Genomic DNA, 20,561 nt, shown 5'->3' on the forward strand with positions numbered 1-20,561 from the left:
TAAATTAATTCCACTGCCTTCAAAAGGTAAAAGAGATGTGATCCTGAATAGGCAGAAAACTTTTATCTGTTTGAGGGTGTCTCAAAAGTGATTTCTTTTCACCGGCCTCCTACTAGGACCACCCCTTCAATTACTGATGCAGCTGACAGTAGTCTGCTAAAATCATATGTTGGAATATGAATTCAAACTGCTCACTTTCCTTTGTTTTCAGATGAGTGACAGTGAACCAGACAAGCACTACAATTAAGTGAATAACTGTCAGCCTATATCACGAGGAGATAAAATAAAACATACTATTTGCACTTCAGAAGTTCAAAAGGATGGAGAACATACAAATAATTTAATTACATGTAGCACACAGATAGAATGACATGGGTATGGCATTGTCAAATATCCACTAAACATAAAAACAAATGAGAGAGCGGGGTAAACTGAGACACTTTTTACATTTGCTCCCCTCTAGGCGAACTAAAAGATATATCAGTAAAAATGTACACATTTCCCAGTAATTTGGGATGTTTCCTAACAATGGAAGATATCAGAACATATTCAAGACAAAAGGCAGAGAAAATATGATTGTTTTAAAAAAAGTGGTCTTGTGTCTCAGTTTACCCCAGGACCGGGGTAAACTGAGACAGACCAGAGAAATCAACGGGGTAAAGTGATCCACTCACTTTTTTCACTTTAAAACTACCATAAAAACACAAAAACCCGGTTAACCAGGTTAAATATGCACAATACAAAAATGTACATAGCAGACATTCTTTTAATAGGGTTTGTCCTGTCATTTCCACCCATGTGTCAAATAATGTGACACATGGGCAGAAGGAAAAAACTAAAAACCCTATAAAAAATATATAGAAGGGTTTACCAAACTTTCCTCAGTTGATGCTTATGTAATTTTTCCTGTAGAATCTATTTCTGCAAAGTATATGGTTGTATTGTGCATAACTAATGAAATAATTGGCATATTTAGTCAAATGTAGTCAAATATGCTAATTATCTCATTAATTATGCACAATACAAAGAAATATATATCAAAAATGGATTCTACAGGGGAAAATACATAAGAATCAACTGAGACTAGTTTGGTACACCCTTTAATCAGGTTTTTACAGCTTTCTCCATGTCTATCATGTTGGGATAATGTGAGATAGTGTCTCACTTTACCCCGAAGCAATTGTCTCACTTTACCCCACAGCCACATTTTGGGAAAAGGGATATTTTTATCAATTCAGGGTAATCTTTAGCTAGCATCTATCACATGGATTTATAAGTTGGTAGTTCATCAACATGTATGATATAAAATGTTCTCCCTGCATCAATTTGCTTTAACACAACAGCTGATTATGTTGACAGCAAGAAAAATTACTTTTACATGCAAAAAACACATTTTTGTGAAAAAAGCATGTTTTCTACAGCACTATCAGGTCTCTCTTTTCATGACAAGTGGGAAATTCAAGGGGCTTGAAAATATAATGGTCACATGACCACAAATGTGTTCCATTGCCAAGATAAATGGAGCGTCTCAGTTTACCCGGTGTCTCAGTTTACCCCGCTCTCCCCTACATATAAATAAATAAATACTCAAGTATCTCCATATACCAGGTCCTTTACACTATACTATATATTTATAAATTAGGACAAAGCTATTGCAAAGTTTAAATGTCAAGAATGTAGGCCTATTGGACATCAGGAAAATGTGTCGATTTCTCTCTTCATTTCCTAGAGAAGGGAAAATCATAAATTAAATACAACAATTACAAAGGACGCCAGTCTAATTTATGATAGGTGCAAAATAAACAATTTGCTACACAAAGGCTACACAAAAGTAGTTTTACGGTGACTGTCTGCAATGAGTAAGGTGACTGAAATAGGTGGACTTTGGAAGTGGTTCCCAAACCTTTTTAGCCCAAGACCCAAAAGAGAAATTAGACGTTAGCCCAAGACCCCAAATATTGAATAAATAGATCTACAAGCTCACAACATGTCGCTTCACGCCGCATTGAGAGCTTGTCGATCCGCTATTTTCACGACTTCTTAAACATTTTGTTTTCTAATTTATGGAATTTCTTGTAGAAAACAAAAAATAAAGGGACCCATAAAAATGTATCACTGTCGTGTGTGTGTGTGTGTGTGTGTGTGTGTGTGTGTGTGTGTGTGGAGAGACAACCATTTGCCACCTCCTGATATACAGGGGGGGAGGGGGACCAGCCGCTTCTTTTCACCTGACAGCAAGGAGTTTACAGATATTATAGGCTTCCCCAGATCCCCTCCCCTCCCAGCTGAACAGGGAGTGGGGACTCTGACCTGACAACCCAGTAGGAGGAGCTATAGTGCAGCTATAAGGACACACTCCTCCCCTGCCGGTTTCCCAGCCTTGCCAAAAGAGGTCATGTTCTAACATTGAAATTGGTTAGTTGGTTAGTTGGACTTAGTGGCTTGTGGACACAGTTATTTAAGGTTTCAGCCAGGGATTTAGCAACAGAGCCCACCTGTATGAGTCTGGTCTTGTTGTAGTTCTTACGTTGCCTGTAGATGCACTGTGCCAACAAAGTGTACAGTTTCTCCAACTGGCATACAAGCATGCCCTCTGTCTTCAACACAACTCTCTTATGTAGGTCCTGGCAAGGGATTTAAAAAAAGACAATAACAGCCGTTAGTCTTAGTTTATACTGCAGGAAAAATCTATGCAAAATACACTACTAATAAACAGCAACCCCCAGACAAATATAGTTGTTGTTTTTTGAGCGGTGGTCACACCGTCTCCTATACGTGGCCGTGTGTGTATGCGTGCGTGTCTGTCTGTCTGTCTGTCTGTCTGTCTGTAGCCTGCAATACCTTTTCTGACCACACATGTTAAGGGAGGGGCGCTGTTGTTCAGCCTCAGGCCAGGCACACTCACACTCACATTCACACACACACATACGCACGCACGCACGCGCACACACACACGCAGCCTCCACCGCTCAGTTCACACGAGTGTGATTTTTCCCCCCACATCCCGAGTAAGAGCAAAATGGTCTATTGACAGTTGACACCAAGAGCATTGCTCTCACTGGTCCCGGTAGAGCGCTCTCAAAATGCTAGGTGTGCATGTGAGATATGCAGCTTAGAACTGATAAATCTCTCTTCCAGACACAAAGAGTCACCTACAGTAATTGCGACAAGGTTGTGTGTAGCTAATCTATTCAGTCAGGAGACGATGACGAGATCATGCATTATACTTTATTTATTAGATGGGACACTGGATATTAATTTTAAAAAATCATGTCAATGTAATGTAAATACATCGGATTAGCTGCTAATTTACACCCAGCAGTCCCCACAAAAAACACATAAAAACAAAACAGACAGACAATAGAGTACATTACATTACACAGGGGAAACAGAGCATAATACAGGAACAGCGGAAAGGACAGCAGGTACAAAAGGTGCATGTATATCTATTTAAGGACAAAGAAATGTTTACTTGGCTCATATATTATTGCACCAAGAAAATAGTGCAGTATTACTTTCAGGTAGTACAGGATACGTTTTCAAATTGATTATGAATGGTCACAAGGTCTTGGCACGCACTCACACACACCACCACACACACACACACACACACACAACACACACACACACACACACACACACACACACACACACACACACACACACTCTTCAAAACACACCATCATACAAACGAGTGCATGTCTCCTTTCCGACATGTCTCCATTAGTCCATTCCGACACTTCCATGGCTATCTCTTACCCTAACCCTAACCTTAACCTCTATGGAAGTGTTGCCACTCCGACAATAAGAAGTCACTGTCGGAGTGGCGACATGTCGGAATGGAGAGCGCCCCCCCACACAAACACTCTGCTCACCCTGAGTTTGCCATGGTCGACTACCAGAGGTGCAGTCATCTCACTGAGGGTGTCCAAGGTTTTGTGCGTCTCCTGCGTACGATACTCTGAGTGGGTGGCAAGGAGGCAAAGGAGTTAAAGCAAATTAAATATTGCCTAGTAATCCATTAGTCAACAATAGATGGCTATGGTTGAGTTGGATGCCTCAAATACTGTACATATTTTGGAAGAAATGTAGAATATATACTACGATATGCCAATCTTGCCGCTAGTGTTAGTATTGTGCATTTCAGAGGAGTAACCAATTAACCACCTGAACCCTAACATCCTTATTTTGGGCATGTCATTCTAGGTGAACATTTGGCAAAAATAGGCACATCTTTTTTGAAAGCAGCAGATCAAAAGCTCACTATTTTCAGCAAAGAGATTAGCCCTGTGTACTGTGTCTGCCTCTGTGAAATAAAGAGATAATAGCTTTCACGGTGGTTAAGGTCTGTTTCATGGAGAAGATTTTCTTCACTCGGCATAGTAAAGCTTTTTGCATGCTGGTTGAACAATAAAATGGAAAGTTTCAGTCGCTAATTGGATTTTCACTATTTGATAAATGACCCAAATTTGTACAAAAAACCTGACTAACAAAAGCCGAATAACAACTTTTGACACTTTTTCAAATAATATCAATTACTCTGTGTGATTTAAAGATCCTCTACACTTTAGAGATACTTAGTGAATGAAAGATGAAGGATTAAATGTGAAAATGTACTTTTCACATGTACAGTATACTGCATAACACAACTCTCCCATTTACATATCAGAGCTGTGAGAGGTAGAGAGTTCTTGTCATCATGTTCCCAACTTCCCATGTGGTGACTGGTTAGTATTTAGCAAAAGCCTGTAGCTTGGCTCAGAACCAAAACCTTTGCAAAAAGCATTCATGGCTTGAAGTCTTGGCTTGTAGCGGCTTGTACAACAGCAGTGGCAGCACTACGTCAACATCCATTTACAGTATATGCTGCATAGAAAGCAGAGAGAACGCAAGAGAGAGCGAGACAGAGAGGCGGGGCCAGCTTTCATTGTTGATCCCTGTTGCTTAGAAGCTGTAGCAGCCAGCAGCAGGATACAGGCTTGGTCCTGCGTAGTTCAGTGATAAAAGCATTGCACTAATACCAGGGGTATTATTAGTACCAGTAGTACCATTGGTACCAGTGGGATCAAATCCTACTCCCACAGGTACAACCCAACTGTAGGTATGCATTCAAGCTACTGTGAGGAGATTTGCATAAAAGCATCCCATAAACAGCATACAGACCTATTTCACTCAACAGTTCCCCATTCCCCCTGAAACAGGCTCGCCGAGGGGGAATAAGGCGTGTAGAGTTCAATGGCTCCAGCCAGTTGTTCCCATTGACCAGAGGATGGTTCTCGGCAGTGACGTGAATGCCATTTTGAACCTCAGGGTCCTCACACAGCTCTGGGTCTTCCCAGGGAGCCAGGTCCAGGTGTGACCCATTCACAGCTGGGGTATGCGTGGATTGCTCTCCCTCGCCACCCCAGTTCACGCCCCCCGATGGAGGGGTGGAGCTCTCATCCGGTGAGTCAACATGGCAGCCATTTTCTGGAATGGGTCCCGTTACTCTGGTCGGGGTCTCTCCCCTCTCTGCCTCTGTCCCACCGATCTGTTCATTTGGAGTGGAGGAGGAAGGGTGGTCGGGTGGTTTCATCTTCCTCTTCACGCCTTTCTTTATGATGCCGTTGCTCCATTTGGTCTTTCGTGGGCGCTTGTGCCGTTTCTTCATACGAGCTGTAGGGGCGAGGGTGTGTGTGGAGTGGGGGGGTCAAAGGGAGGAGCTTAATGCAAGGGTCTTCAACAGGGAGGCCGGGACCCCTAGGTCCTGGCCTCCACTTGAACACTAGTGTCCAAACTCTGAGAACTTTAGCCAAAAATAGCAGATCTACAAGCTCAAAACGCCTCGCAACGCAAGGCCTTTCAATAAATTCTATACAAATAATGCAATTACTACAATTACAAGTAGTTATTACACTTGCTGATAGTAAGTTAACACAATGCTCCTGATAGTAGTATAGTACAATATTATTATTTAGTATAAAAGGGTCAGTCAGAGGTAACTCACATTCAGATTGTGGCATGTCATGATGAGTGTTAGTCCTCCTACCATCCAAGCCCTCTGATGTGGTATGGTTCTGGTAGTGGGATTGAGCAGAGCTGGATGAGGTACAACCTGCAAGCAACATTAACATCTTAGATACAGTTTAGGGACAATGCATTGCTGTAAAGAATCATGCATGCTGATAAATATGCATACCCGAACTGCACACCACAACTGGTAAATATTTGTCGAAAAGATTTGGTGTAGAGGGGGAAAAGGATGGGGCCAGATATAGACCCCAGGGGGACCCAGGTCAACAGAGAGAGAGATGAAGCAGCCAAGCAGGGACCCCTACCACATATTGTATAAATGCGTTATGCAGATTTTCATCAACTTGTTTGACAGCACTGTCATCAGTCTATGTTGGATTTGTGTTAATGTTTTTTCAGACATTTAGCCACTTCAATCGTCGATGCGTAGTAAACTTTCACTCTGTACTTAGTCTGCTCTTTTTGACCTCTACACCGAACCTCTTTGCTGAAAATAGCTGATCTACAAGCTTGTAGATTGGCTATTTTTGGCTAAAGTCTTCCTCAGAATAGGGATGCGAGGGTTCAACTTGTTTAATTGAAAATATTTATTCTATCACACAAGGATTTGGTGGCCCCCCTGTAGTAACTCTGAGGACCCCATAGGAGTCCCGGACCACCTGTTGAAGACCCCTGTCTTAATGGTATCCTTGTCTAAGTTGCACTTTGTCCATGAGCGTCAGAACTGTCTGTCTGACACGCTCTTGACCCCATGGGTGAGAGAGGATGAGGGTGTTATGTCCCTAACAAATCTCTTCTTGTGTGATTTGAATGAAGTCACACAACGGTATTCACATACGGTACTTAACAAAGCGGTAATAGACATAGGAACATAGGAACCAGAGCTGAGAAGTAACTGGGTAGATGGCATGTGGTTATACAGGAATATTTTACCTCTCTTGATACGTGACTCCATGACCTCCTCGCAGACCTTCTCCAAGTCCTCATCCAGCTCATGTCTGATGATGCTGTGCACCGTGTCCTTGAACGCATACGCACGGTGACGGATCAGGCGGGCTGTAGACAGACACACAAAACAAACACACACACATGCACCTTGGTGATAAGAATGCATTTGGCCATCAACTTAACAGTATGGTGTAGAGGGAAGGAGGCACAAGAGAAATGTGCCTGTGCTCATTAACCACACATACTGCGGTTTGTCCAGATAATTATATGGCGTTAGTCTCAGTCCTCACCACAGGGATCGCTCTCTGCATTGGACTGCAGGGCGTTCTGCCAGATGAGGTCCACGTCAGCGACAAACCCGCCTACAGTGGCGTAGCAGTGCTGGTCGATGTTGGACTGTAGTGTAGACAGGTCCATGGGCTTCTCGATCACCCTCTGGTAGTTGGGCACCTGTAGACACACACATACACCTTGACTGTATCAACAGGTTTTGTGCGAGGAACTTACACACACACACACACACACACACACATACATACACACACACACGCGCGCGCACACACACACACACAAGCAGACACACACACACACACACACTCACACACTTGTAGACCCCAACACACTCACCTCTTCTATGTCGACAGGCTTGCTGAAGGCTTTGAAGCGGCGGTCCGCCCTCAGCCGCTCTGTGATGTCGCGAAGGAAGAGGCGGAGCTCCCGGAGCACGTCCTCCTCCTGCTCCTCCAATCGCAGACGCTCCTGCTCCGACAGCTGCCACTGGGCAGGGGGAGGAGCCACGGGCAGGACCTCCATCTCCTGCATCACTGAGGGGAGGAGAGGGGGAGGTGTTACTGGCTAGAGGTGAATTCATTGATTAACAGTCCATCCGTCCGTCGGTCCATCCGTCCAAAACTTGGTGCCCAAATGTGGAAGTGGAGCGTTCTTCCTGGTGTTTCAAACGCCATTGAGCAACATTCATTGAAATGAATAGCTGGGGGCGGGGCAGGTCGTCCTCTAGATATATTATAACTCTAAGGTGTGTCCGTCCTTCCAATCAACATAGTACACACTTATTCAACTACAAATATTCAGACAGTGGGATATTTTTTGTTTGGTTGTTATCTCATCTACAACTGCAGATCAAAAAGAACAAAGCTTTTAATTTGGGTCTTTTACAGGCCCTCTGGCACTGTATCTCAGCCACCTACATGGTTTCTTCTTCAGGGCCTTGGCAGCCTGGCTGAGGACCAGGTCCTCAAAGAATTCACTCCGCTCCTGCTGGGTGGGAACCCTGACAGAGTGCACCTCGCCATAGTCCACACGGAACAGAACCTGAAGCTGGAGGCAGAGAGACAGACAGTGAGAGAGCACAGGTAAAGAAGGAAGGAATGAAGTAAGGGGGTTAGACAATGGGTTAATTAGACAGAGAGAGAGAGAGAGAGAGAGAGAGAGAGAGAGAGAGAGAGACACACTGCATGACAGTCTGTGTGGGTGACGGAGGAGAGAGGGTGAGTGCCAAAGGGACATAGGTCATCAAGCCATTGCACATAGAAAGACATTTGTTATGAACAGTACAGATATTGATCAAAAGCTGGTTGACTTGTCTGTATCATGTAAGGTTCACTACCAAAAGATAAATACAGAAATAGGGGAACAGTTTTAACTAAACTTTTATCTCCTTTGAGCACCTGGTTGATCTCTCTCTCTCTCTCTCTCTCTCTCTCTCTCTCTCTCTCTCTCTCTCTCTCTCTCTCTCTCTCTGCATATATTTTTTGCTTATTGTCTCCTCTGGTCTTCTGGTCTGGTATGTCTTTCCAAAACAAAAATAGCTAATTTCCCAGAAGTCAAAGAACTCCATTCAGATTCAGATTCAGATTCCTTTATTCACCATTGTGTAAAACACATAGGAATTTGTTTCGGCAACATTACAGGTGTGCATTCAATCCTTCCTTTTTTCACATATAACATGAAACCAACAACACAACAACACCGTGCAAGATTGTTGTCCAAACACCTGCTAAAACGAGTCCCAGAGCCGTACCGTTGCTTTGGTCAGCATAATCCATCATTGCAATGAACCTCAACATCGTAATGTTTCTTGTAACAACTTTATGAAACGCCATTTTTTCCGATCTCTATTCCACATATGCTCATTGAAAATCTTGCCATCAATACAGAAAGTTGTTCGCAGAAAAGTAAAAACTTTTAGGTCTTAAAATTTCAGCAAGTAAAAATATTGTAATTGTTCCAGCCTTATACTTTAGGTCATTCAAATCTTAGCTGTGTGTGTGTGTGTGTGTGTGTGTGTGTGTGTGTGTGTGTGTGTGTGTGTGTGTGTGTGTGTGTGTGTGTGTGTGTGTGTGTGTGTGTGTGTGTGTGTGTGTGTGTGTGTGTGTCTGGAGTTTCACACTTCAGTCCTCACCTCAGCATCCAGCTGTTTGTGTGGGACATCGGAGGTGGCGAGCAGGAGGATGGGGCAGAAGGAGGGGATGTCTTGCAGAAGGCTGATAAAGGTGGTCCTCAGGACGGGGTCCGAGGTCTCCCACCACTGCTGGATGTGGGGCAGGTAGAGGATGCTGGGAGATGTCCTCTTGGCCTCCAGGAACACCTGGGACAAAACAGGGAGGGGCCGAAGTTCACTGGAGTAATTATGTGCTCTAAAATTGTGTTTTACCATGAGATGTTACTTTCTTACCATGTCCTTTAAATACAATAATTGACTATGGTAGTAACTTGTGTATATCATCAAAATTATGCCTTGGACTAGCTCCAAATAAAAATTACCATGTTCAGTGTATAAATTGCATTCCAATAAATAACCTTCTGCTGAAATTATTTTACCTTGTGGGAACCTTTTTTATGAATAGAGAAATTGACACAACTTGCATTTTTACAACTGGATAAAGGGATTTAGTCTGGTCTAGGTTTCTGGTAGATTTAGTTTTGTCCAGTTTACTTTAAGTTAGCCTCATTTAGTTCACATTCTCTGCAATAATCATAGTCTCTCATGTCAGTAGAAATTACCTGAGCGCAGGCCTCCTCTGGGGAGGTGTAGCTGACACCGAACAGCTTGGCCACATCCAGCATGTGGACGGTGAAGCTCTCCAGGGCATGGAGAACGGCGGGAGCCAGATGAGAGCTCTGCCCCGCACCGGGATGGCCTGCCAGGAGCATCCTGGGACGGTGGGACATAGGATGGTGCACCGCATCCCTGGAAGCATCCAGATGAGAAGAGTGAAGACAGCAAAGAGTGAGGTATGAATGGAGAGGTGTGGAAGGGAAGGAAGAGTACTGTATGTGGGCAGTGGTCAGACATACTTGGTGCAGTTCATGTAGGAGGAACTCTTGAAGGTGGAGGGTTTAGAGATGGAGTCACAGGAACACTCTTCTCCTCTGTACGCCAGGTCATCGTCCAGGATACCTGAGGTCAGATCTGATGGGTGATGAATATGCCTTGCTTTTGGACCATACATCATTTAGCATAACCTTCAGTCGCCTTCCTCTTGGTAACTTTTCAGGCCCTGCCCAGCATAAGGAAATGCTTCCATTGTCTTCACATCCCTTATCCTAAACCCAAAGTCCTGACAGACCTTGAACCTAGCATACTAACCAAAATTGTTTAGGGTTCTAGTCCTAACCGTAAGGATTAGGTGCCAGCCTTAACCCCATATAAGGTTTGTGGTTTTTGTCCTTACACACCAGGAGTGACGTGAAAAAACAATACACTACCATGCACACCTTTTGCCCACGATGTAGTCAAAGAGCCATTCTACTAGCAGTACCAGGGTCCTTTTCTACATGTGACCCACCTCGTTTCTTTCTCAGCGCCTGCTCGGCGTGGGGGAACTGCCTCAGCAGGGACTCCAGGATGCGCCGCAGGGTGGGGCCCAGCAGAGGGCGCACAACAGGCGCCAGGGCTTTGGCAGGCGAGGCGGTGGAGCGCTGAGAGGCCGGCACCGTCCTCCTCATGGCCGCCAGGAAGTCGCAGCCTCGCACGGCGATGGAGGACACGTCCAGGAGGAGCTTCTGCGAGGTGTCGTAGATCTGCGGGTAGCGCCGGCGCAGCGCACACAGCGCCGCCTCCGTGCACACCGCCCTGATGTCTGCACCGCAGTAGCCTGATTGGGAGGTAGGAAGGAAGTGTGTTTCATCACTGAGAAGAAAGTCATTTGTATTGGTGATTTGACTTTGGGCTACCTTTACACGTGGCAGCCAACATAGTAAAACTGTAGTAAAGTTTGTACATAGTGTACAGTGTTAGTGCCTCTGGCCACTTAACTACAGGACCCCATGTCGTTTTCTGTGAATATGGCCCTTCATTTGGACAGATAGAAACCCATACCAACAGTCTTCTCTGCTAGTTCTTCCAAGAATGCCTCAGAGGGACAAGGGTTCCACTGCCTGGTGTGAATCCTCAGAATCTCACTGCGGGACTGAAGACGCACGCGCGCGCACACACACACACACACACACACACACACACACACACATGTACGCACGCACACACGTGCGCACGCGCACACACACATATAATTATGTAGCTTACTTAAGTAAAATAGCTTTGATCTAAAACCCCTGCTGTGGTCTGTTCGCATCCCAAGCCAGAAACGCATGTGCCTACTAGTAGGCCTATACTACCACTACCAGAAATTATAATAAAAACCTCTCTGTCAGGGAGGCTGAAGAGTAACTCCCGGTCGAATCGTCCAGGGCGTCTCAGAGCCGGGTCAACTGAGTCCAGTCTGTTGGTGGCTCCGATCACCACCACCCCGCCTCTGTCATCCAACCCATCCATCAGGGCCAGCAAGGTTGAGACGATTGAACTATGAAGAGAATCATCTGTTAATGTTAACAGTCCTACCGCCATCATCTCAACTTACAGAATTAAGATGTGGGGAGAGTGGAGCAGATGGAAACATTACACTTGGTCCATACTGTCACAGGGACCAACATATTTATTGATTTTGCAATCAAGTGCATGTTTTCATGTAGGAAAGCAAAGGCAATTTATATTTACCCTTTGAGCCACTAGATGGCATCAGAACGCACTAAGACAATGCAGAACTAACAGCTTACCACCTATTAGTAAATTACAGCTGAAATGATGGGGAGTGACTGCACGCATTCCTTACAACTGCAGCTGTCTGACCTCTGACCTGTGAATGTGGTCCTGTCGACTGGACCGGACCGGCGCCAGCCCATCGATCTCATCAAAAAAGATGATGGAGGGACGCATGTGATAGGCCTGAGGAGACATAACCAATCATTACATGTGATAGGCCTGAAGAGACATAACCAATCATTACATGTGATAGGCCTGAAGAGACATAACCAATCATTACATGTTATAGGCCTACATGCAGACCACAACCAATCATTACATGTGATAGGCCTGAAGAGGACATGCAGACCACAACCAATCATTACTCTCAGAAACATATCACACCAAATGACCAAACCATTTTCTATTCTATTTTACATTTTTAAGATGAGATAAAAATGTAATATTTCTCAACAGGAAATTGCATACATTAGAGCTGCACAACGAATAACATACTATACATAATAGAAAGTAGATGAGTAGATAGAATACAGAAAAAAAAGAAGAAATAGGCCTACAAAGTGACAGTTCATATTTCAGGCATTCATCTAAAACTACATTGCAATGCAACAAGTAGCCTGTAACAGTAGAATAAGTTAGCATATCAAACAAGCAATTGAAATACCTGCCCTGTAGCTAATACCCTGAAAATAACCCCCTTACATGTATAATGTAATCATTTAAGAGAGACATAGTTGGGGTAAACAACATGAAATGAGCCTGCATGGTTTACCTGCTCAAAGAGAAGGCGGAGCTGCCGTTCGGTCTCGCCCACCCATTTGCTGAGGCAGTCGGCTCCCTTACGCATGAAGAAAGACACCTTCCGCTCACCTCGGCTGCTCTCGTGGGCCAGTGCCCTGGCAACCAGCGTCTTCCCCGTGCCAGGGGGCCCATAGAACAGACACCCCCTGGACAGAGAGAGAGGGATGATGGGTGAAGGGATGAGAGGGATTTAATGCATAAATTGTGTGTGCGTGCGAGCACCAGCTCACCTGGGTGGCTGGATCTTAAAGTTGTCAAAGACCTCTGGGTAGAGCAGGGGAAAGACCACCATCTCTTTCAGAGCAGAGATGTGTCCAGAGAGACCCCCCACACTGTCAAACCCCACCTGGGAGAGGGATGGAGAAGACAGGAGGCGAGAGAGAAGCAGCCAAAGGAAGAAGAGAGAACAGAGAAATAGTGTCTGATGATGCTCGTAGGCTTTAGGGGCTGCAGTCCAGGCCAGGGCACCAAGCTATTGCTAAGTAACAGCGCCCCAAAATGTCCCAACTCACTGACTGGCCAATAGCCATGGGGTCCATGTCTGTGAGACCTGCTCCCCCCTTCATCCGGTGCCTGTGACTTACACCCAGAATATCCTCTCTATGCAGGTTTAGAGGCTGACACCTAGAGAAGGATGGAGACAAAAACAAAGAAAAAAAGCAACTAGTAGAGGGTCAACTCTCAATAGCTGATGTGGTTGATGTGATGATGTGGTTGACCCTGGAGTTTGACATTGCTGGAAAAACTCTGATGACTGATGTACTATATGATATATTACTTGTAGTACACAACAAGTTGGTAAGACAGAAAATAACGACAGATAGACACACAGAGGGGCTAAACAAACAAACAAATCAATAAAAACATCATCCCCATGGTTTCAATGTATAAAGAACACAGGTGATAACAAAGAAATAATGACATGCAGACAAGTTGTTACACTTTCAGACATTTTCACCTTTCACAAAGGTATTAGACCCCGGTCTGACTCTTGTATGTTTCTTGATCATGTGCATTGTACGTGTACAGGTCAACATCAAGACTTCAACCACCTATAGCTTACTGACCTGTTGTGGAATTCTCTTTGCTCATTGTCATCATCATCATCATCATAATTTTCTTCGTCTTGGGAGCTCACTTCATGTGAATGCTTTGGTTTTCTGGGGAATAACCGATGATAGGAGGAGAGTGAGGAGAGGGAATGAATTGGATTGGATTAAACAGTGAAATGGATAGTAAAGGTAGTTTTATATGGAGGTTTTGATGTTAGTCACAATGGCACACAAGTGACAAGTGAGTGTCAATTCATTAATTTCTCTCCCACCAGAGCATTTACCTTTGTGTTGTCCAAAACCTGTAGAAAACAAGAGAACAGAGGCAGTCAGTTGCAGTCAGATGGAAGATCCCCTTTGTTGTGACTGTACCCACAGAAACTGACCTGCTGGGTCGAGCATTCCCATTATCAAGTCTGGAGCCACCGATGCAGCAGTTCCCTCTGTGGCATGGCCATGACTGACCCCTGCTGAACTCTGGACACGAACCAATCACAGGAGAGAGAAGGGAATTTGACCATAAACACTGAACCTAACTCTGTATGGTCTGTTTTGGGTCATGACTAAGGTTTGAATAAAACTTTTAAAGTAATGTTAAACGTGTTTTAATTTGCTTATGGCCAACAGTCTCTACACAGGTAAAAGCATGTAAGTGAGACAGACCATCTATAAGCCCCTGGTAGTGGTCAGAAGTAGCTCTGTTCAGTCTGGGGTCAAAGCTTGGACCTGCACCACCATCGTTGTCATCCACTGTCACCTGTTCCTTGTCAATGTCTCCATCACGTTCACCTGGAATTAACAAGTGCAATTATTTAAACAGCTATGCAAGACAAAAAAAATGACTTTTTTATAACTGTATGCATTATGCAATGTAAAACTAAAGACCCCCACCCCCAGGCAGGTTGGTTACAAGCTACATGGTATAGTGCCATCATTCTGTCATACATGTACTTACCACTGTGTTCTTCCTCATCACTCAAGTCTCTATTTACAGCCAGAGTTTTACTCCTCCGGGATTTAGAGATCTTCTGCAGAGAAGAGAAGATAAAAAAAGCCAGCTGATATTGCATAGAAATAAGATCAGACCAATGATAATGACAGACCAAAACATAAATAAATTAATATCTGTAGACAAGTAGGAGATGTATGCGCACTTCAGCCAGCAGATCGGTAGAAGGACTCGGTGCTCAACAAGGACAAACTATATCAAAAAGACTTATTTCCTGGGCACTTGAAATGACTACCCAGATAAAAAAGATGGAGCACTCAACTGGTCTGCACGTTCATTTATTAGAGCGACAGGGTGACTGACGTTTCGACGTTTAGTCTTCCTTCCGACTCTGAGGAAGACTAAACTTTGAAACGTCAGTCACCCTGTCGCTCTAATAAATGAACGTGCAGACCAGTTGAGTGCTCCATCTTTTTTATCTGGGTAGTCATTTTTGAAGTGCCCAGGTAATAAGTCTTTTTGATAAATTAATATCTTTTTGTCAAAAGGTTTTGTCACTTGACATGTCCATTTTCATAAGAATCTTGGCAGCATGACAACATTTAATACTGGATCACCAGTATTTGTTTAACGTATGACGTTATGATTAACATCTCGAGGACCCCATGTCAGACCAGAGCCATTCATCTTCTTCATCGTCAACTGTATCAAGGCTAATTATACTTCAACAACCATGACAGAAAATACGTTTCGACAATCATTTGATGAAGTATAAATGAGCCTTTAACCCATTAAAACCAGGAAAGCATCTGTGTCATTTTAAAATATTTGGAGATGGGGGTTCAGGGTCAAATACATATCATTTTGGGGGTCCTTGACATGAAAAAGTTTGAGCACCACTGATATAGCAACATACAGTTTTCAGAAAACTGTTATGATTTAGAAGATTCTTTTTAAGAATCGGCCTCAGAGTCAGATCTTAATGGGTGACTTGAATGCAATTTTGAAAGCATGATCCATGCAGACATAATGACATGAACACAGGACAAAACAAACAACGGACTGGCACATCCCTGACTTTCAGTGGGCTCAGCTGTCTCCCAATATGTTGGTGACTGATAATCAGTTTGTCAGTGGTCTGCTGCTGCTGAGATCAGCTATCTGTATGTGTGAGAGATAAGCCAGAACTTCCCACTCCCCAAGACCACCACTCCACACAGGGTTGGCAGAGAGAGAAAGAGAGAGGAGGGTGGAGAAAACGTTGCAAAGAGCAGATGGGTGCAACACCCTTCAAGTTAGTAGACTGATAAGAAAGGCAGCACTCACATAGACGAGAATGTAAACAGTATATACAATAACAAAAGAATACAGTCTGTACACCAAAGCTCCAAAAGTATAATTATTTGTTATCACATGGGAGGGTGGTAGTAAAATAAATACCATAGTGCAGACTCTATTCTTGTTATCTTATGTTCGCTTCTGTAGCAGCAGCAGCAGAAACAGCAGCAGTAGCAGCAGTAGTAATAGTAGTAGTAGTGTATAATAGCATTGTATAGCGGTATAAAGCAATTAGTTCTTTCTACCTTGGACTCGCTGAATCGCCCTTTCTTCTTCATGTCATCAGTTCTTTTAAGGACACCATTGCTGGGGAGACACAATGGGAGATGACCTGAACTGTAGGCTACTGTGATCACAGAACAGAACGTCACAACACCAGTCAAAAACAGGCCGGTAGAAACTTATTGTAGCAAGCAGTGGGATTCTGGTACTCAAAATGTTCCACTTTGCAAGTGAAAGAAGCATTTCCCTGTGTGGATTAATACAGAAAGAAGCTTGTTCTTTTTCCTCTTTATTTGCGGTGATGCCATCATGTGTACGTACATGCTGCTCTGGTGGCGGGTTGTCAGTGTGATGGTTCTGCTGCTTCTCCTTAGTGGACTCTGAGGTCCCACACTTCTCCCTGGAACACCTGCAGAACAACCTTTTATCAATGTCATGTCAAGAAGCACATGCTCTGCTCCACGGTGACTGTGTAATGGAGTAAAGAATGTATGGGAGGAGTACCCCTGCCAGCTCATAAGCCTTATTAAATATCTCCCAGTCCTGGCCAATGGGATATTTCCATTCGCCCGAGCGGTAGATGTTTGCATACAGTTTATGTTCTATTCTATTCATCATTGATTTGTTTAATAATGTAACAATGTCTGTTTGTTTCTGTGTATTGGTAAAGCTTACCATTCCGGTCACTATTAAGCCTGGGAGACTTCCTGTGAACAGAAACAAGTGTAATATATATATTTATTTTATTTTCTGAAGTTCCAAAATCAAGTTTGTTGCACTGGGAGTGCATAAAGAAGAGTTCATCAGTTATAAGGGATGAATTTAAAGAAGATAAGGATGTATGGAGAGTGTACTCATACCTTGTACTCATCCTTCCTATTTTCTCAGCATCATCCATTTGTGTGTCTAACATTACCATGTCCCTCTGTCCACTGGGAACATATCACTGAGAAAGACAAAAAATCTTCAGAAGAAGACACATCTTCGAACCACACTGAAATAAGTTGACATTTAAACTTTCTGAGTTGCATTGCTACGGTAGATTGTCACCAATAAAATAGGCTATTGCCCAACCACTTACCTCCACTTGTAGGTTGTCCAATTACATGTAGCCGCAAGTGCGTTCTGGTGAAAAGTAAATTAATTCTGCTTTTCGAATGCTCTCCAACAAACAAAATCCTTTTAATGCTATTTTCTTTTTTCTATTAGGCCTACAGACCTTCTTTTCAGGAATCTTAAAAGAGAGTAGGTCTATAATGACCGTGCTGCTTATGGCCAATCATATTGATTAAATAAATACATAAATAAATAATTAAATAATATTCTGTTGCTGACAGCAGCTAATTGACAATTCACCTGATCATCTGGTAGGTCCAATCATATTTATATTGAGGTCTAAATTAATAAATACATAGACTAATCTATAGGCTATTCTCAGTTGCTGACATCAGCTAATTGACAATCCACCTGATCATCATGGGGAAAGGGGTGAAAAGATCAATCCACCCATGCAACCAGCTGATTTGTGACCTCTCGTTCAGGTTGTAGCTACTCTGGCGCCGCCTAGTGACGTTAGGTGTACCCATGCTACTTCAAATAACCCGATGCCCATTTTTATGGCAGGAATGTTTGAATTATAATAATTTAGTTTTACAATGCAGATGTTCATGTACATTAGTTTGTTGTAATGTTTGTGCGGAATGTGCTAATTAAACAGAATTATTAAAAGAGAGAAAATGTTAGCCTGATTTCAGACTCAGCTGAAGTCCACTCAGAGAGTGGGATGAGAAAATGTAGCAAATTGTGTCATTGACAGAATATAAATGGAATGCCAAGCCATAAAATAATGCACACTTGTCTTTTCATACGTTATGTGGAAATAAAGCAAATAATGTGGCCTATGCCACAGGTTCAGCTATTTGAGTATCCCTGGCCTGTGGGACTGGGAGCCACTGACCGGGCCCTCATGTCCTGACGTGCCCTGACCCCAACAAACCATTCAACATGGACAGCGGTGGGAAAAGTACAAATTTCTTTTACTTAAGTAAAAGTATCAATACGCTGTAGGCTCTGTTACAAGTGCAAGTCATGTGTTCAAAGTTTCCTATGTAGGCCTATATTAAAGTAAAAAGGTATTGGCATCAAAATGTTGGCTACGTAAAGTACCAAAAGTACTCATAATGCAGAAATCTTCCAGTTCATGCTTTCAAAATGTATAAAATCATTTGACAATAGCAGATCTACAAGCTCACAACACGTCGCAATGCTTGATCATACTACAACAACATCACACAAAAGTAGCAGATCTGTGTTTTGAGCTTGTAGATCTGTTTCTTTTGTTATTTTTGAATTTGAATCCTGGAAAAGTAACAGTTTTGGACATTTGAGGTTTCCACCCGAGGTTTCCTGAAAATCCTCAACCCACCAATCATTACAAAACTTATCAATCAAGACAACAACAAACCATTTAGTAGTTTATTCATATAAAAGTACTCAAAATCAAAATCTTACAGTACAATCATTAAACAAATCTAATATGTGTAATAAGTATGCAATATCTGCAACACTATATTTAATTTGATTACAAAAAATGAAAGAGAAAAATAATTCTGACCAAGAATTGCAATTGCATGTTATGTAAACATACACCAGTTTCATTTTTAGACATAGCATGTATAGTTTTAATATACAGATATTTAGACTTATTATAGGTTCTTGGTTTACCTGATCCTAGATTACTGTTTCTATGCATTTGATGTTCTCAGGTTTTCCATGCTTACTGTAATTCGTTCTGGATTAACAGTGTCTGCTAAATGCCTAAATTGTAAAAAGTTATAGACTGAAACCATAGCTTAATGCTGTATTGTTCTGATTAACAATATGCATAACAAGTCTTAATTATCTAACTTTTTTGGACATGGCAATGAAAAATGTATAGTGCACAAAATGGAAGCAGTCAAATGAGTATGATTTTGTCCATATATAGTAAGGCAAGGTGATAACTATTTTTCAATTAGGTTTAAGTTGTCATTTCGGTTGACACTCCCTCGTTTATTTCCGAAGTGTCTGCAGTACAGTGTCAGGCACTACTTGTCTCTTTTTTCCCCAAGAGATTAACCGATTCAGGGATGGAGCCCCCAGTGCTGGAGCCTTTGGCTGGAAGTGGGAAGGAAAAGGTTATTTCTTCTATTTTTGTAGTGTTTGAAATTCAGATAAATCCATATCAACTAGATTCACACATAATCTCAATATACTATACCTACAGTCCTACATACTTATATTTTCAGCAGAAATGTGATTCAAAACGTCATCTTTTTCAATTTTACATTGTAACATTTCATTGACATGTAACATTTGACCACTAGAGCAGGGGTTCTCAAACGTTGGCTCAGAGCACCCCAAATTACATCGTTACTTTTCACTCTAGCACCTTATATTAATGGCATATTTTACTATTTGGATATTAAACATAGGAGTATGATTTAAATAATGTCATATCATAGTGAAGTAAGAATGCAGGGTTTTAGAGATGAATTACCAGAGTCACTGCTGAGAGTCTCACTGGAAACTGCAAAGAAAGATAACCATATTTTATAGTTTAATATCAGAAAAACTGTTCGGTCACCCTATAGGGCTTTTTGTGTTATCCTTTTAACAATCATTGTAAAACCATACCACTGTACTATTGCAAACTTTAAACACACATGAATTCAATCAATCAATCAAAAGTAAGTAAGTCAAATGAAATATATGTGTACAGTGAGAAAACAAAAATATGTGGCCTAGGCAAAAGTTCAACATTCACTCTCTGGCAAAGAATACATTTTGTGATTTTGTCACCCAAGGAGATACCTTACACTTTTTTTTTTTTTTTTAAATTAGTTTGTTTATACATATTAGAATACAACCCTTCAAATCAGTTTGACTATATTCTATTCAACAAAACCATTCATATAATGGGTAATAATAATAATAATAATAAAGAAATGTGCTTTTTGAAAAGGTAGAGAGGGGCAAACATTATCATACCTTTCTGTTTCTCGTCAACCTTTCCCAGACTGCCATTCTGCCAACCTAGCCAAGAGGACAAATTCAAACAATGAACAGACATGTTTATTTGCATTTATTATTATTATTATTATTATTATTTTGTTTTTGTATACAAAACTGGATGGAT

General features: G+C 42.4%; 2 protein-coding genes across 2 annotated transcripts in view; both read right to left on the bottom strand.

Moving 5' to 3' along the window:
* Positions 1 to 1,692: 1,692 nt before the first annotated feature.
* LOC308293029 (ATPase family AAA domain-containing protein 2-like) lies at positions 1,693 to 17,970 on the bottom strand (the record flags this gene model as incomplete). Its single annotated transcript, XM_080735459.1, has 25 exons — positions 1,693 to 1,725; positions 2,496 to 2,624; positions 3,876 to 3,961; positions 5,164 to 5,655; positions 5,987 to 6,094; positions 6,946 to 7,068; positions 7,251 to 7,410; positions 7,588 to 7,784; positions 8,169 to 8,298; positions 9,383 to 9,568; positions 9,985 to 10,171; positions 10,279 to 10,393; positions 10,770 to 11,078; positions 11,303 to 11,393; positions 11,624 to 11,783; positions 12,117 to 12,205; positions 12,795 to 12,969; positions 13,054 to 13,169; positions 13,336 to 13,447; positions 13,891 to 13,983; positions 14,262 to 14,352; positions 14,539 to 14,664; positions 14,831 to 14,903; positions 16,706 to 16,793; positions 17,915 to 17,970. 25 exons carry the CDS (start codon positions 17,968 to 17,970, stop codon positions 1,693 to 1,695), a joined length of 3,525 nt encoding a protein of 1,174 aa, XP_080591585.1.
* An 875-nt stretch (positions 17,971 to 18,845) lies between these two features.
* The window catches only part of LOC308293030 (uncharacterized protein), a 28,026-nt gene continuing 26,310 nt past the window's right edge, over positions 18,846 to 20,561 (bottom strand). The window contains exons 16-18 of the mRNA XM_080735460.1: positions 20,414 to 20,458; positions 19,923 to 19,952; positions 18,846 to 19,540 (exon numbers count right to left, since the gene is read on the bottom strand). Of these exons, the coding sequence (XP_080591586.1) occupies positions 19,464 to 19,540; positions 19,923 to 19,952; positions 20,414 to 20,458 (152 nt within the window). The 3' untranslated portion in view covers positions 18,846 to 19,463. The remainder of the gene's footprint in view (positions 19,541 to 19,922; positions 19,953 to 20,413; positions 20,459 to 20,561) is intronic.

The sequence above is a fragment of the Nannobrachium achirus genome, assembly GCF_963921795.1.
Source record: "Nannobrachium achirus genome assembly, chromosome: 10".
NCBI classification, from domain to species: domain Eukaryota; kingdom Metazoa; phylum Chordata; class Actinopteri; order Myctophiformes; family Myctophidae; genus Nannobrachium; species Nannobrachium achirus.